The sequence below is a fragment of the Diadema antillarum genome, unplaced genomic scaffold (genome assembly GCF_040938485.1).
Source record: "Diadema antillarum isolate AM-2024a unplaced genomic scaffold, OU_Dant_1.0 seq00000386_RagTag, whole genome shotgun sequence".
NCBI classification, from domain to species: Eukaryota; Metazoa; Echinodermata; class Echinoidea; order Diadematoida; family Diadematidae; genus Diadema; species Diadema antillarum.
In genome coordinates, this window is record NW_027271384.1 from 2472397 (window position 1) to 2488639 (window position 16243).

The window sequence follows — 16243 nt, forward strand, 5'->3', positions numbered from 1 at the left end:
CTTGTAAACCATGAACACATGTGCTTTTTTTGTAACACTTTTTACACATTACCTGAAACTCTTTTAAAGACTGGCTTTGTCGTTTTTAAAGGTGCCTTTAAAGCCCGCCGTACACTTTATACGACTCATGGTTATACGACTGACAGTCTTTGGATCCGAAATAAATCATGACAGCCTCAGAATAAACACGCTCGTTTATTTCAGACCCAAAGTTTGTCAGTGGTATAGTTGTGAGTCGTATAGTGTGCGGCGGGTTTAACTCTCGCACTATAAAGACTTCCCACTTTTCTATTTCTTGTGTTGATGGTTTACAAAATGGATGAGATCCGAGTGAGTAAAGACAATCAGGATCCAAGCGTTAAACAGTGAGAATTCATCTTAGTGATTCGGAACATTTCATAAAAGTACGAAATCAATATATCAACTGCACTAAAATGAAAAACACAAAACACAAAGAGTGTAATTACATTCATGATGTCACACTAACATTGATATCCTGTTTAGAATGGAGGTTTGGTAGACCGATAATGTCTTGTTATTGAGGGGAGAAAGATCTTAATAGGCAATAGGCATGTTTACAAGGCAATGTTAAAATGGTGGATAAAAGCACACTACTTGTGATGGCTTTTTAGTTTAACAGTCATAGGTTTAGTAAAGGTATCCATAACTACACACACGCACACACACACGCGCGCCCGCACACACACAAAAACAAATATATATATATATATATTATATATATTATATATATATTATAAGTGTGAGTCGTGTGTCTTCAGGTACTGAACCTCTGGGTTTCTTTGTTTGTTTGTTTGTTTGTTTGATTTATTTTTCTTCCAACACAATTTCATACATTAATCAGAATTATTTTCAGTAATATCACATGGAATATCAGCAAGCAGATTACAAGTACATAATTAAAAGAGGAAAATCGAAAATATTATAAATCGTATTACCAATTTTCCAAATAATCATCTGAGAAATTATGCGGAAGAAGGACTGCCACTATAAGCAAAAGCTTGAGCACGTGGCAGCCCAGGGACCTATCTAAATAATACACAAAAATTATATTGTTTGCGGAATGGAGAAATACTACAAAATATAAAACACTGTAAATACATTGTTTTTTATATTCCTAGTGCATAGATACGAATAAGAGTAACGTGAAATATGATGATGATGATGATGATGTATGATGATGTTGACAGGGTAATGATGAAGAAAAATGTGATAATGAAGATGAAAGTGATAGTGGTGATGCTGAAGATAATGGGAATGATATGAAATGATAGACACAGAAACATTGCGTATATTTATTGTAGTTTTAAATCCAATTTACAGGAAAAGAAATGTGATCAAACAAAACAAAATATATAATCAAATGCTATATTCATAGATTGTAATCTGACAGTAATGTAGTTTTCACTCTAGCCTTGAAAGAATATAAAGTTTTACATGATTCAGTAGTATGAAACTCCAACCACCACCACAAATGTTTCGATTCCCCACAACCGGCTGCAAATTGACTGCCGGCATGTAAATGTGGAGTGTACATCTCACACCTCTTGACAAAGGGCAGAAAGCCCGAAAGCTTGAAGTAAGATCACTTGTAAGGATTCAATATAAGCAACGTCTACCGCCTCCTTACTCTCGTTATAGACACTATATATTTGTATATATAAATATGCACAATATTATATGAGGGCTGGTACATGTTGTGAAGTTGGTTTACCGCACTTTATTTTGCTAATAAAGCTTTCTGTCTTTTAGGCTTTGGGCGGGGCTGCATTTTGAATCACGTATCAAAATTAGAATCAGAATCATGTAATCATGTACAATTAAGATAGGTCATATACACAGACGGGTGTCGGCCTATACATGCATATACCTGCATACAGGGCAATCGGGTAAGATATTACATTGAAGTCCTCATTTTGAAATAAGATCTTCACACTTTGTATTGCGTTTGGTTGTGGCATGTATACTTCAAGCCATGAAGAATCAAAATTCGACGATATCTCTCAATACTTTGAAATTACTAAGAAAATATTGATGACGTTCAAAACACGAACTGCAGGTTTACAAGCATTTTGTCGGAGGTTGATGTGATTTCAATTAGCATGCGTCACAATAAGACAGAAATGCATACCGTGTATTCTATTTCCAAATCATAAAAACCTACTGAAAACAACAGAATGTCACATGGTGTTTCAAATAATAAAATGATACGCCTCTGTCAGTGAAGAATCAATCACACAGTTGTAATAAACCAGCATAAAGTTTGACGGGCAAAATGAAGCAAGAGCTAAAGCTCTCCTTGGCTAACATTAAACACCACAAAGTCCAAACAGAGACTTTACTGCACCCATTGTATGCTTGGGAGATTATTATCTCAATGGTCAACAATTTTTCATATGAGGGACATGGTAGGTGGAAACAATCTTGGAACTTGACCGAATAGTTATCAGTAATTGCATACATTTCATATTATTTGCTCTCCAATATTTGCTACGTCGACTTGAGGACCCACGTAACTGAATTGCCTTGGCTAAAAATGCGTTCACCCAGATAGACTTGACCTCTTTGCTGCGTTTTCCGTCAGTCAATGAAAATTATTGTTCACATTTTTTTTATTTGGAGCAGATCCTTGTTGAAGCTGCATTTCTCTTCTCTCGTCTGGATGGTGCATTTTAAAGCCTCGTTGAAACACTTGCGCTTAAAGTGACTAGTAAGTATTGGAAGAGGTATTGAATGACTATAGATATACTTTGGTGATAATTCTACTTCCTAAAGGATTTTAAAATGTGTATGATTTTATAATTTTGTATAAATGAATAAACAACAATATAAGGCAACATTAAGAATCCCTGTCATTACAAAGATCTCATTAGCCCATGCTTAATGAGAGCTCATGACCAGTTTGGTACATTGTACTGGATCCACTTGCGAAATGTATCATTATCATAGATATTGACCTGTGCTCCTTCTGGGGAGTAATTAAATCGGATTGTACGTTCAGTCTGTGTGTGTATACAATATATAACACAAATATATATACATATGTGTTATATACACACACACACACACATATATATCTATATATATATATATATATATATATATATATATATATGTGTGTGTGTGTGTGTGTGTGTGTGTGTGTGTGTGTGTTCCTGGTACTACTTTGATTGGCCAAAAGCAAATAATACTTTGGCGGTGTCGGTGTTCATTTTCGAATGCGACTTGTGAAGCTGAGATTTCATCCATTACATGTTCGTCTTCTTTTCGTGTTGAGTACTAATTCTATATACCTTACCTGTCGCTACTATTCCCCTTTAAAGAGCTCTTGAAACTATGTTTCAACCCTGAACTGTTTGTTCACGACCAGATCAGCTTCCTTCTGACGGACGATTCAGCCATGGCGGGAGAGACAGGAATAGGAACTTTGGCCGCCATTTTCGTTGTGACGTCAATTATTGTCTACTATGCTGCCAGGTTCATTCGCATCTACTTACTGATTAGCAAATTCCAGGGACCTCCAGCCCTGCCAATAATTGGCAACACTTACCAGTTCAGCAAAGATCCAAGAGGTTAGTACAAGGACATTACTTGATTTAGATAAAGGAGAAAATATATAGTGGACGTGAAGAGGTGGAGTTGCTGTAACTCACTGCGGACAGAATAGGATTTATGACATTGTGTGACATTGTGCTATTATACATATTAGATATCGTCATGCTTTGCTAACTGGAGGGCTGTGTATGTTGATGCTCAGATGAGGCAAAAAGTACATGCTGTCACTATCAAGAAGCCGTAAGCTAATGAAGTGTTTCATCCCAAAACGGATCAAGAGTCGATTTTAAACGATATCAGTATAACAATATCAATATCAAACAATATAAAATATGTCTATCAATATTCAGTATGCCACGCCTGTTAACTCAAATTGGTACTTATACCATTAACCAGATCCTTTTAATTATTATCATTGTCATCATTATCATGATTGTTGTTATCATTATTACAACCAGGCATTTCCATATGCTATGCAAAGTACGACGATATCATGATGCTCAAGTCAAGTTACATCAAATCAATACAACTGGGGGGAAAAGATATATTTTCTAAATTTCTTTTAAAAAGAAGAATCTAATGAATGTAGGGTTGTTCCTTTCCATGTTGCAGTAACAGTGAAAATACGATCCTTATTTAGCTTACTACGAGTTCGGGTACATGCGGGAAAAATGAAAGGGGTAGAACATAGATTTCTTCTATATAAGGAGGAATTTCCAACTCGAACAAATACTTCGTATCTTTATATGTTCTTACTTGGTTATGAATATGAATGCTTAATAAACCAGAAACAACATTCACCTTAACTGAGAGCCAGCAAAGAAACAGAAAGCAGGAGTGTGAGAGATTATGACGACGTTCCACGTTGAGCAGCACAATTCTCTAATCTTTGCAATCTATAGTATTGCAACCAAGGAATTTCCGTTATAGTCATGCCAAGAAAATAATCTTAACGGGACAGTACATGACATCTCTCACATTATTTCATTTTCAGTTTGGTAATTTGTGACACACAAGTAATTTTTTAAGTAAAATCAAACATATTTGCCATTATGTATGATTTAATCAGACATTAACGTGTCACTGTCAAATTAAAAAATCAAGATCTTAGTTACAGGAAGATTTGTAAGATTGGTAAGATTTTATTGACTCTATCGACCCCCCTCTCGCGGTATGAGAGTACAAACATATTTACAATATATGAATACAAAATGTAAGTGATAATGTACATGTACATGTGAAAATAACAGATATAAATAAACAAAAAGCGATGGGAAGAATTGACTGTTCCCAGCAGCAATACTTATATATCATTCAATTTGCCTTTGTGTGTGTGTGTGTGTTTGTGTGTGTTTGTGTGTGTGTGACCACAAACTTTTTTCGTTTAGCTGTAATTTATTTCTTCATGACTTGGTTTTTTTAAGATCAAAAACTCCGGTAGTGGCACTAGGAGAGATAATGCTTTTTGAAAACTGTAACGCATAACTCGGAAGCGTTTAACTTGAAGATATATCGATATCATAACACCCAACGTCCATCACCTTCTACCAAAGTGATAAGAACGAATGTGTGCATGTTTGTGTGTGCATATACCTCATATGGCATGATAAAAGAGATATAATGTCGCTTAGCTAAACTTCAGAATCATGTTGAATGGTTATTAGATTTTAATCTTTTATCTAAATCATTCGACTGGTTTTGAGATAGAAAAAAAAATGCCTATCCTGCCAGCTTCTTATTCCTGGAACCCTTGTACGTCTGCTTCCATCGACAGAATTCTTCCTCTTCATGAAAGAGACCTTGGCCGAATACCGTGAGGAGACTGGGGGTATCATCAGATGGTGGTTTGGACCAAAACCTTCTTTAACAATATACAGCGCGAAATACATGAAAGTAAGAAATATGAGTTGTTCTCTTTTCTCCCTGAAATTCCTACATCTCGTTGAACTAAATTTTGCTTGTTTGACTTTAAAGGGATGGTATATTTCTGGTTGAGATGGGGATTCAGGCTTAAACTTTTTATGAGATAACTAGAAACAACTTACGTGTAATGTTAAAGAGCATAATGTATGATTATAAAAGCAATAGAAGGTTTATTTGATAAAAATCGGTTTTAAAATTGAATGGATGAGATATCCAAAAACAAAGTGGTCCTAATGAAAGGTGGGTCCCATTTTTTTTATTTAGACCACTTTGTTTCATTTTGTTTTTTATTTCATTATATATCTCAGTCCTTCCAAAACCGGGTTTCATCGACTAAACTTTTAATTTCTCTTAGAAGAGTATGATCTTTACTATTTCATGTAAGTGGTTTCTAATTATCTCAAAAAAGTTAAGAGCTGAATCCCCACCTGAACCAAAACTATACCACCCCCTTAATGATGGTCTTCATCAAAGAAGAAAGAGGAGAGGAGAGAAATAAGAAAGAAGGGGGAGAAAGGACAGAGAGAAAAAAATGAGAGAGAAAGCGACATAAAAAAGAAATATGCAGTGTTATATGCAGACGCTGAGTGACGATTACATAAACGGAGTTATTTCAGTCAGCAGTCACTATACACACCACATAACAAGACTATCTTTACTTCAAATAACGAAGTAAGGTTTTATTCATTCCATTCAACTCGATACCGTTTATGGTGATAAATGTTATATTACCTTTAAATTTGATGGATCTGAGAGGGGGACACCTGAAAGAATAAGCGAGACAATCATATTAAACCCCCAAAAGGACAGAAAGTCGCAACTGCCTTTTATCCATTCTTCTGCCACTCTGCTTTTGATGTATGTCATGAACCATGCATTATCAGAGGTATGGTCCAAAATGGGCATAAGGGACATAATCTCCATAATGGTTATGAAGACTAATCTGTCGCCGGGGCACTCAGTGGAGTTTGAGCGAGAAAGAAAGAAGTGGATACGTAACGTAATTATGCAATGAATCTTAAACGTATGGTAAAAGATAAAGTTTTTTGAAATGCGTGTTGCAGTCACATTTGGTGACGTTATGGTGAACCTTTGTGTGTGTGTGTTTGTGTTTGTGTATGTGTGTGTGTCTCTCTCTCTCTCTTTCTTTCTTTCCATGTCCATGATCTCTTCATGTCTTTACATCATACACACTGTTCCTACAGTATGAAGAATTATGTGTGCATATTATTATCACTTCCATGATCTACACAATATAGGTTTTAACAGGCTTCAAACTGCAGATTCATACTGCAGTCATATTCCAGTTCATAAAAGTTAAAGTTTTTATTCTTCTCTCTCTATCTCTATCTCTATCTCCCTGAACAGGTCATACTTACTAGCACCCGTCAAATTAAGAAAGGGTTCACCTACCCGTTCTTGGAATCGTGGCTTGGTCTTGGACTGTTGTTGAGGTATGATAAACGTCAAGACCTACTCAACATATATTTTGAGAAAGTGGTCAGTTTGAATATATATATATATATATATATATATATATATATATATATATATATAACATTCCAGGTAGATCCGTTAAAAAGGAAAAATGCTTGAAATACAAAGTTTTTGTTTGAAATTCGATCATCTATACCTTTACAAGATCATGTTTATCAAATCTTTACTCTGCTAACGTTGAAAAACTAAGAAAATTCCACTTACCCATCCTCAAAATGACTTCTGAATCAAGCTCTACTTAATTAGGTAAATGTTATCTGAGATGTCTGAAAGAAAGACTTAATCTGATCTTTATCATCAGTACCGGCGGGAAATGGTTCCATCGCCGCAAAATGCTGACACCGGCCTTCCATTTTTCCATCCTCCAAAACTTCATGGATGTTTACAACGAGCAGAGCAACATCTTGGCAGAGAAGCTGGACGCGTTTGCAGACAAACGTGATCCTGTCAACATCTTCCCGCTCGTAACGTACTGCACCCTCGACGTCATATGTGGTAAGCACGTGGAGTCGCTGGTGGGGAGTTGGAGTGTTAATTTAGAAATTCCGAAATTGAACTGACTTTAATAGTTCATTTCATTTCATTTCCACATCTGATAAAAAGCGTATTTAGGAATGCAAGAACTAGGCATAAAAAATAGGAACAATAATTGTTATTTCAGTATGTACTCGATCACCATGAGAGATGGTCTTTCAAGGGCCGATCCCGAGACTTTACAGCTAAAAATTGATATAGTATAAAGCACTAAAAATATACATATATTACAGACAGAACAAAAGGCATATTTAGAAGGCGAGAGTCATCAAAGTGAGGTGAATATGCATTGAATAAGGCTGAAAATTTACGAAATATCTTTGAGGACATGAAAAGATTAGTAGCTTCTTTTGAATAGTAAAAGTCTGTTACACAACTTTTCTTAAATTCGGCACACCATTCCATAATATTGTTCCCACATATTCAAAAGTGTGTTTTGATGTACAGTAATCAAAGTTAGGGATATACAATTTATCAATATGTCTAGTATCATGATTGTTCTTATATTGGATGAAGGAAATATCAAGAAACTTTGGCAAAATGTAGGTCATATATGAATACATAGAAATAGCGAGGAAGAATCTGTTCATATTCATTTTGAAGTCAGTAATTTATACGTTTTAGATAATAGACTTGTGTGTTTAAAAATGGTCTTTACCAATATTTAGATTCAATTTCAATTCAATTTGAATTTATTTTCATATTCCTCGATAGAAAATACATCAAATATAACAAAATTAAATAATACATGATATCTAGCTAGGAGGCATAATAGAATATTGCAAGCACGGTCGATCTATGAAAGTTGGAATCTGAGAATGAATGCTAAAAAATATGATGCAACCTACTTAGAATCAAATTTGTCGAGCGTAGGTCCCAGTTACAATCGAGCGTAATGATTTAATAATATGAGGAGCAAGGGTATAACAAAATGACCGAAATACCGAGAAAATAGAAAATACAAAAGAAAATACAAATATTCAGGGATATAGCAAATTCTTCTCTAATTCAGATTTGGGAGTCAGATAAGCCACATGCATGCTGCAAGCGAAAACCACTAAACTTTCTCTAGCTCACAACTTGAGATTACATTACTACATTGTATATTTTTACATGGAATAAAAAAGTGCTATCAATTTCAAATGAAATCAGCTCCAAATGTTTTCTAGCGTGCTAGTAGGTCATTTAGGTAAAGTCTATAATCACACCGGAGAAGAAATTCCACTTAATGTCACATATTGCATGCGATTTGAAACACTTAAACCAATACACCAATAAACCAATAAACAATTAAAAAATGTATCTCTATTCCATAAAACTAGAATTTACTCACTAATATTCTGTGGTAAGTACAATCAAATGCTTTCAGTAGATTAAAAATATTCCTATCATCTGTTATCATGTGGGCTCACATGCCTACGGGCAATAGTGAATGACTTTACTTTAATGTGCCTTGGCCCATACGTTGTCTCCATTTATTTCTTCTTCTTCAGGTGATATTAAGGTGATAGATATCAGTCGACAATTCAAATTGCATATAATTATGAATAAGTAATAGCTTGCATGGATTCCCTCTACAGGCCTTCTTTTGAAAGCTTATGGCAATTATTTCTCCTACATACCTTTGCAGACAGTTCTATGGGGAAGCACGTAAATGCACAAGGCAACAGTGACAACGATTACGTGCGCGCTGTGCGAGGGTAAGAGCGTTGTCTAAATGGAAAGTGTATAGTTGACGTTGCAATTGAGTCTTTTCGAGAGTGCGGAACATGAATTACGTTTTCTCATGATGTTTTAGGTTAATAGATTATACCACCATGGGTTAAAAAAACGGAATCTATACTGTGTTATCCATGCAGTTGGAACTCATATTCCAAACCGCCACTCGAAAATATTTAAAGATTGTTCACACTGGATCTGCCCCACAGACGCGACAGACAGGAGTTAGGAAAATCAATATGTTCATGTCTCATTTCATAAGATCAGCCATTCGCTGAGGAGGACATACAGCTTATACCTTCTGAATGTTAATTACCTCCCTTTTCACCATCCCGATACATAGTGACCAAGACAAGTGTATGCATAAACTGAGATTGAGCAAAAATTAATGAAATAAAAATAAGAATTAGTAGACTGGGTATGACCGGGCACTAATCTTACATGTGGATTATCAAAGAAATATACTGTAACAATTCTAACTAGAGACTGTTTACTGAGTATTCTTTTAGGTGCCATACTTATGTCATTTTGTGACTGTGCGAGACGATAAACCGACATATCTTTGCATCTATTCTTTGCTTACTTCCACGCTATCTGTGCGATGGTTAATTAAGTATGGGATACCTGTTCATGGAAAGATTCAAGTCACCCCTCATGTGGCCGGATATTTTTTATTTTTGGACGGCTGCTGGTGCAAAGATGAAAAAATACATCGAAATTCTTCATGGCGTTACCAAGGAGGTAAGATGTGCGGCAGTTGAAGACACACACACACACACACACACACACACACATGTATTATTCATGCATAATAGGATAGGTATTCTTCTTCATTATTTGAAATAATCACACCAACAAAGATCCATTTGATTTTACATGATGTTTGTGATCTGATATTTTATGGCTGTCGTTAAAACGACAAATTGCTAAAAAGCACCTAAACTTTGTGCGCGATATTGATGTGAGGCATGTAAAGGGCATGCTATATTAGTCAAATTTATACAATTCGTTTCGTTCTTTTACTTTACAAATGTAAAATAAAGGGGGTGCGGCGACCTTTTTTCTTTTTATTTCTTTTATTCAAAACAAAATTAAAGGGCGCGCGGTGCCCCCCCCCCCCATCCGCCACTGCATTCTTTCAAACAACATTATTCATTTCCTTATTTAAGCTCAGATGATTAAGCAAAAGTTGAAGGAGTCTCTTGAACGTCCTAAGGACTCCGTCTTCGATGATGGGATCGTTGGAAAGCGGAAGAGAGTGGCTTTCTTGGATCTGCTCATCCAGATGCACAGAGAGGACCCCAGCTTCACTCTGGCAGACATACAGGAGGAAGTGGATACCTTCATGTTCGCGGTACGATTCAACAAGACCATATATACTTTAAAAATATCGTAGATTTGAATAATCTAAAAGTCAACAGTTCAGAGAACCAAGATGCGAGAGCCTTCACTTGACATGAGAGTTTTTACACTTTGTATGAAAAACGCACTGCATGACATGGATACTTTGTGAATGTCGCAAGTGTTGTGAAAAATCATTTTATATTCTTTCCTTTAGTTTAGTATATACTGCTCGAACCCCACGTTCTATTCATTATTTGCAATCAAAAGATTTTTTGTTGTTGAAGTAATGAAACTGCTCTTTTAAGGGTCAAAGGTACTGCTTCTTAACTGCAAAGCACCACGCTATTTTCAAGGCATATTCACAAATAACTCAAGATAGATGTCAGCAAGTATCAGGAAAATGCTGCTGTTTTTGCCATCCTCTAAAAGTCAATTTGTTTGTTTTTGTAATCATTATTCATCCCACTCCTTGTGTAAGTCTTGTATTCTATTTAGATATGTGTGCCATCCTTCTGAATCACACTAGAGTGTAAATTCTTTGATGATATAAAAAGGTGCTTCCATTGTTTCTAATCCTTCAGAATTTTCTCCTTTTTTGGTGATAATTGTTCGTGGTCTAAAATCCGTGAAGATTCTGCAAACAAAAGATAAGAGGTACATAAATTATTCTAACTTGATAGATGATCTTAATTGAATTCTGAATTTAAAACACTGGTTGGATTTCACGGTGACCAAAGCATGTTTCACTAAAATACAGCCTGGATCAATTTCAAAGCTTTTACCATAATTTTCGTCGCAGATAATAAGTTATTTTGTACCATCAATTCACAATCTAAATTGGATGCAGGGTCACGACACAACCGCTGTTGCTATTTCTTGGTGCATTCAGCTTATTGGTCTACATCAAGACGTACAGGTGCGTCTCCATGAAGAGATCGACGAAGTTCTAGGTATGACGCACATTCTGTGTATACAGTTACCGTAACTAGGGGACACCTTGGAACCTTTATTGGTATAACATCCCGGCATAGTCCCGAAATCTTCGTTTTCATATACATATACATAACATATACATATATATATATATATATACATATACATATACATATACATATACATTTATATACTGCATAAATATATATATATATATGTATACAAATATATATATAATCATTGTTATTATCCATGCAAGTTAAGCAGACCACAGAACCTGATGCTAAAATGGGAACCTCCCACGCTTTTCGATCTTTGTAACTCTTGTATATATGTATGACGGATACGTTACAGTGTACTACAATTGCCATGTAGTGTGTCATGTAGCTTTTCCTTCAGCGTCAGCCTATAAACAATATATATAACAGTATATATATACAAAATTGTTTAGAGAGAGAAAAATAAATAAAGTCAAACTACCAGTTTAAATGAGCTGTCATTGGCTTGGCATTGTAAACGTGACATATGAAAGGTAAGTAATGTCAAAGTTATCACATTAGTTGTGTCGGTTGCACAGGTCCTGCTTAGTATACCTGCTCCAACCGACTTTACGATATCACTGATATGTAATAATTTACAAAAGGAAAATGGGCTTTTTGACATCTCCTGCAGGAGATGCAAACCGTCCGGTGAATACAGACGACCTGACCAAGTTCTCCTACCTGGATCGTGTCCTAAAAGAGACGCTCCGCCTTTTTCCACCTGCTCCCGCCATATCCAGAACATTGGACGAAGACATTGTGATCGGTCAGTGATCCTCTTTCGATTAATAATGGAATGTCCATGGAACACAACCGTCCTGTTACTCTAACGAAATTCACTTCAAAGCCAACATTTGCTCCCTTTATTTTTCTTCTTTTTTATTTGAATTCCTAAAGAAACTATGAATTGGAGAAATTCTCAAAACCATAGAATTTTGAGGTAGAACGAGCAAGTCAACCTGACATGCAGGGAAAGCATTACGTCAGCAATAGTCATCAGAACGTGACGTCATTTTTGTGCTGTTGGTGTCCACAGTATAGTATAGATCAGAGTTTTCGCGCTGTCTTGTTTATAAGTATAGACCTACGTCTTCTCTGTCTGTCTGTCTCTCTTTCTCTCTCTCTCTCTCTTTCTCTCTCTCGCTTCGTTTGAATTAGGAAGGAATGTCACAAACACTTCACAAAAATTTTCTTTGCATCATCTTCCAAACAGCAGTATAAATTTCTCTTTTATTAAAAAAAAAAACCAGAGCAAAATCAGCGGCAAAGGGAATGATTAGTAATCGTATAATGAAGCTGCAACTAATCTAGCATTAAAAAAGGCCATTGTGAAATGCTCCTAGTTCACAAATCATTCTATATCCTAGTATTTTTTTTTTCTTATGTGGTGGTCACACTAAGACATCAAATAAATTCTTTTTTTCTCCGAGACACATGTTTCAACGTACAGTTCTACATGACTTGCTTCAATACAAGAAGGAACTTTATAATTGAATGAATCCGAACATTAATTTCAAAATATATCAAAGCAATATACTATTGTCGCATGGAGCATGAACAACACAATGCAATTTAGAATTGATGCCTCCCGTTCATCTTTGAAATTCAAGATGGCAAAGTGGTCCCGAAGGAAACTGACATCACACTAAGAATCTACGACCTCCATCGTGACCCTGAGCAATTTCCTGACCCGGAAAGATTTGACCCCGATAGGTTTCTTCCGGAGAACAGTGGCAAGCGGCACCCATACGCCTACGTCCCATTTTCTGCCGGACCAAGAAACTGCATCGGTCAGACTAACATGTTTCTCTTTTTGCAAATTACAAAAATGTGTTTGTTTATTGGTTAGTTGGTTGGTTTTGTTTGTTTGTTTTTCTGTTTGTTGGCTTTTTTATGTCTACTATTATACGTCTTTAATCAACCTTGTTAGATATTCGGTTTAACGGCGTCTATAATCATTGTTTCGGTTATAGTACCATTTCATGTTAGGACAATTGACCCCTATTGCTACCTGGAGATAAGAGTCTTCTGACGAACAGTTGGAATAACGAACGTTTGGATAAACGAAAATTCGGAATGATAAACCTTCGGAATAACCAAACAATTCTTAATGCTTAATTCTCTATAATGATCTTTAAAGATGTCGCTTACTAGAATTATGTACGAAAGTTGTGGTGCGTTGGTGATTAAGAGAGAACTGAAGGTGTGTGTTTGACAAACCGACAAACCCATATCTTAAAACAAGGTAATACATTGTAATGCAAATTTTACAGCCCTAAATGATGGGGATGTGGTTACAATTATTCAACCTTCGGGGCTTTCTGTTCATGCTGTAGGGGCTTATGAGCTTTGCAAAGTCTTCTGACGGAATATTCTGCAAATTCCCTCCACCCATCTGTCATCTTTCATATCTAATTATTATTTTCATTGATATTGTTTGATCTGCAGGTCAGAAATTCGCCATGATGGAAGCCAGAGTTACCCTTGCCAATCTTCTCCGAAGATTTTCCTTTCAGCCGACTCAGACAATTGAGGAGACCAAGCCCGCTGGGGCTATGATCTTAAAACCGACGGACGAAAAACTCCTGATCAAAATCACGAAAAGAAAGTGAAGGACTGATATTCTCAGAAACTTTTGAAGAGAATATCAAGGAAATATATTCCACATGTTGCGCAAAACGTGTATTCAATGCACGTAATAATTTAACACCACCATGCGTACGCGCGCATGTATTAGTTGTTTGGTTGTTCAAATACACCTATTCATGATGATCATATATATCCATTGCAAGGATACATTTACATGGAATATGATACCTGTACAGAGATATAAAGAGGACATGCCCCAAGAAGTTAAACTTACAGGTAACTTGTGTTGGGATACAGAGATATAAAGAGGACATGCCCCAAGAAGTTAAACTTACAGGTAACTTGTGTTGGGATGCCCTTATACAATAGAACAGTAAGTTTGAATACAATAGATACAAAAATTATGTAAAAACACACAAAAATACATACAAAAAGATGTAAGCAAGGTGCAGACATTACAAGAAAAGAAGGAAAAACGTACATGCATGCTTATTTATTAACCTTGCATTAACAATCCCGGCAAATTTTACTATCTATGGTGAATAGATAACAGGTACTTCTTACATCTCATTATACATACGTCCATACATGAGGCACTGGTAATGTGCAGTGGTAATTAGTTCCTCAATTTTGGTCAAGTAAAACAGGTATGACATTGTTCGATATTTGTAGTGTAAAAAAGCTGATAATTGTGTCCTGTAGGCCTAATATGGAAACGCTTATTTACGAGGAAAATGTCTGTAAAACAGGATGGTATGGTTTGAAAGTTTTGAACACAAAAGCACCTCGTGAAAAAAGTAGTATATCATGGATTGTTATAATTAAGCCTCATTTCATCATAATGATATATCTTAAGGATTACTTCTATATAGGGGATGCACCAAGTATTAATCGAACATTTTGTAGACAATTTGATTGATTGATTGATAGATTGATTTTATTTCCGCAAAATAAAAATATGTACATCACTTCTTATTGAATAGTACCAAAAAAAAAAATATTACAAAGTACATGAAATTGCGGCTGGATAGCCACACTCAGCTCCGCCCTCATGATGGAGCTGTTCTACCGAGGGGTCCAGAAGAAAACACACTCGGTATATTTGAAATTAACATGCAAACTTGTATCAACAAAAACTTCACTACACAGAGTTAAAATAACATCCACTACTACCCCTCAGTTATAAAAACGCTATTAACATAATGGCAATAAGCCAAATCTATGAATTTAACAAATATAGACATCTGCGCTTCAATGAAAAAGAAGAAGAACAAGAAAAAAATACATCTACAAATACACTTAAGCTGAAAATTTGATACTATTATGTAAACACGATCCTCTATAACTAAAAGACCTGCAGCAGTATTGAGTGTTGTGTTTTGGAAGAACAAAAGTACCAACAGAACGAAGATTATACGGCGTATTGGAAAATCTAAATATCTCTCTTAAATACGGTGGAGAAAAATTATCTATGGCCGTAAATGTCATGGATTACAAATGATCTTTGCGCCGGGATTCTAATGTTTGAAGGTTCATCAGAGTATGGATTTCTTGATTTGAGACATATTTATAAGGGTTTATTCGAAGAATTATTCTCAATGCTCAATTTTGTAATTTTTGTAATTTATCTGTGTGTTTTGCCGCCGATGATCCGTAAATAATATCTGCATAGCCAGATAATGGGAGAATAAAAATTGTATATATCAATTTCAAAGTTGAAGTATTTACATAACTGCGTAAACGGTCCAGAAATTTCACCAGCTTGACAATATTCTTACACATTGTATCTATATGTATATCCTACTTCAGCTGTTGATCAATCATAACACCAAATTATTTCACAACATCCTTCTGTTCTATTCTATTTGCAGAAATAAATGATTTTAATTTATTACATAACGAGAACCCAATAACATACATACTGTTTTTCACAATTTACACTAATCTTATTTAAACACATCCATTCATATATGTTCTGCAGCTCAGAATTCAATACACACTCTATTTCATTTGCACTTTTTTTTTTCCGAGGCGCTCTTAGCTTTTGTTTGCCTATACCAAATTACAGTAACAGAAATAGGGAGAATAAT

At 35.5% G+C, this 16243-nt stretch overlaps 1 protein-coding gene across 1 annotated transcript; it reads left to right on the forward strand.

Moving 5' to 3' along the window:
• The first annotated feature begins 315 nt into the window (after nt 1–315).
• Nucleotides 316–14284, forward strand: LOC139731846 (cytochrome P450 4V2-like). Its single transcript, XM_071642720.1, has 12 exons — nt 316–330; nt 3389–3590; nt 5348–5466; nt 6865–6950; nt 7295–7488; nt 9158–9227; nt 9861–9987; nt 10421–10600; nt 11438–11540; nt 12196–12330; nt 13175–13354; nt 14013–14284. Exons 1-12 carry the CDS (start codon nt 316–318, stop codon nt 14174–14176), a joined length of 1575 nt encoding a protein of 524 aa, XP_071498821.1. The 3' UTR covers nt 14177–14284.
• Nucleotides 14285–16243: the final 1959 nt, after the last annotated feature.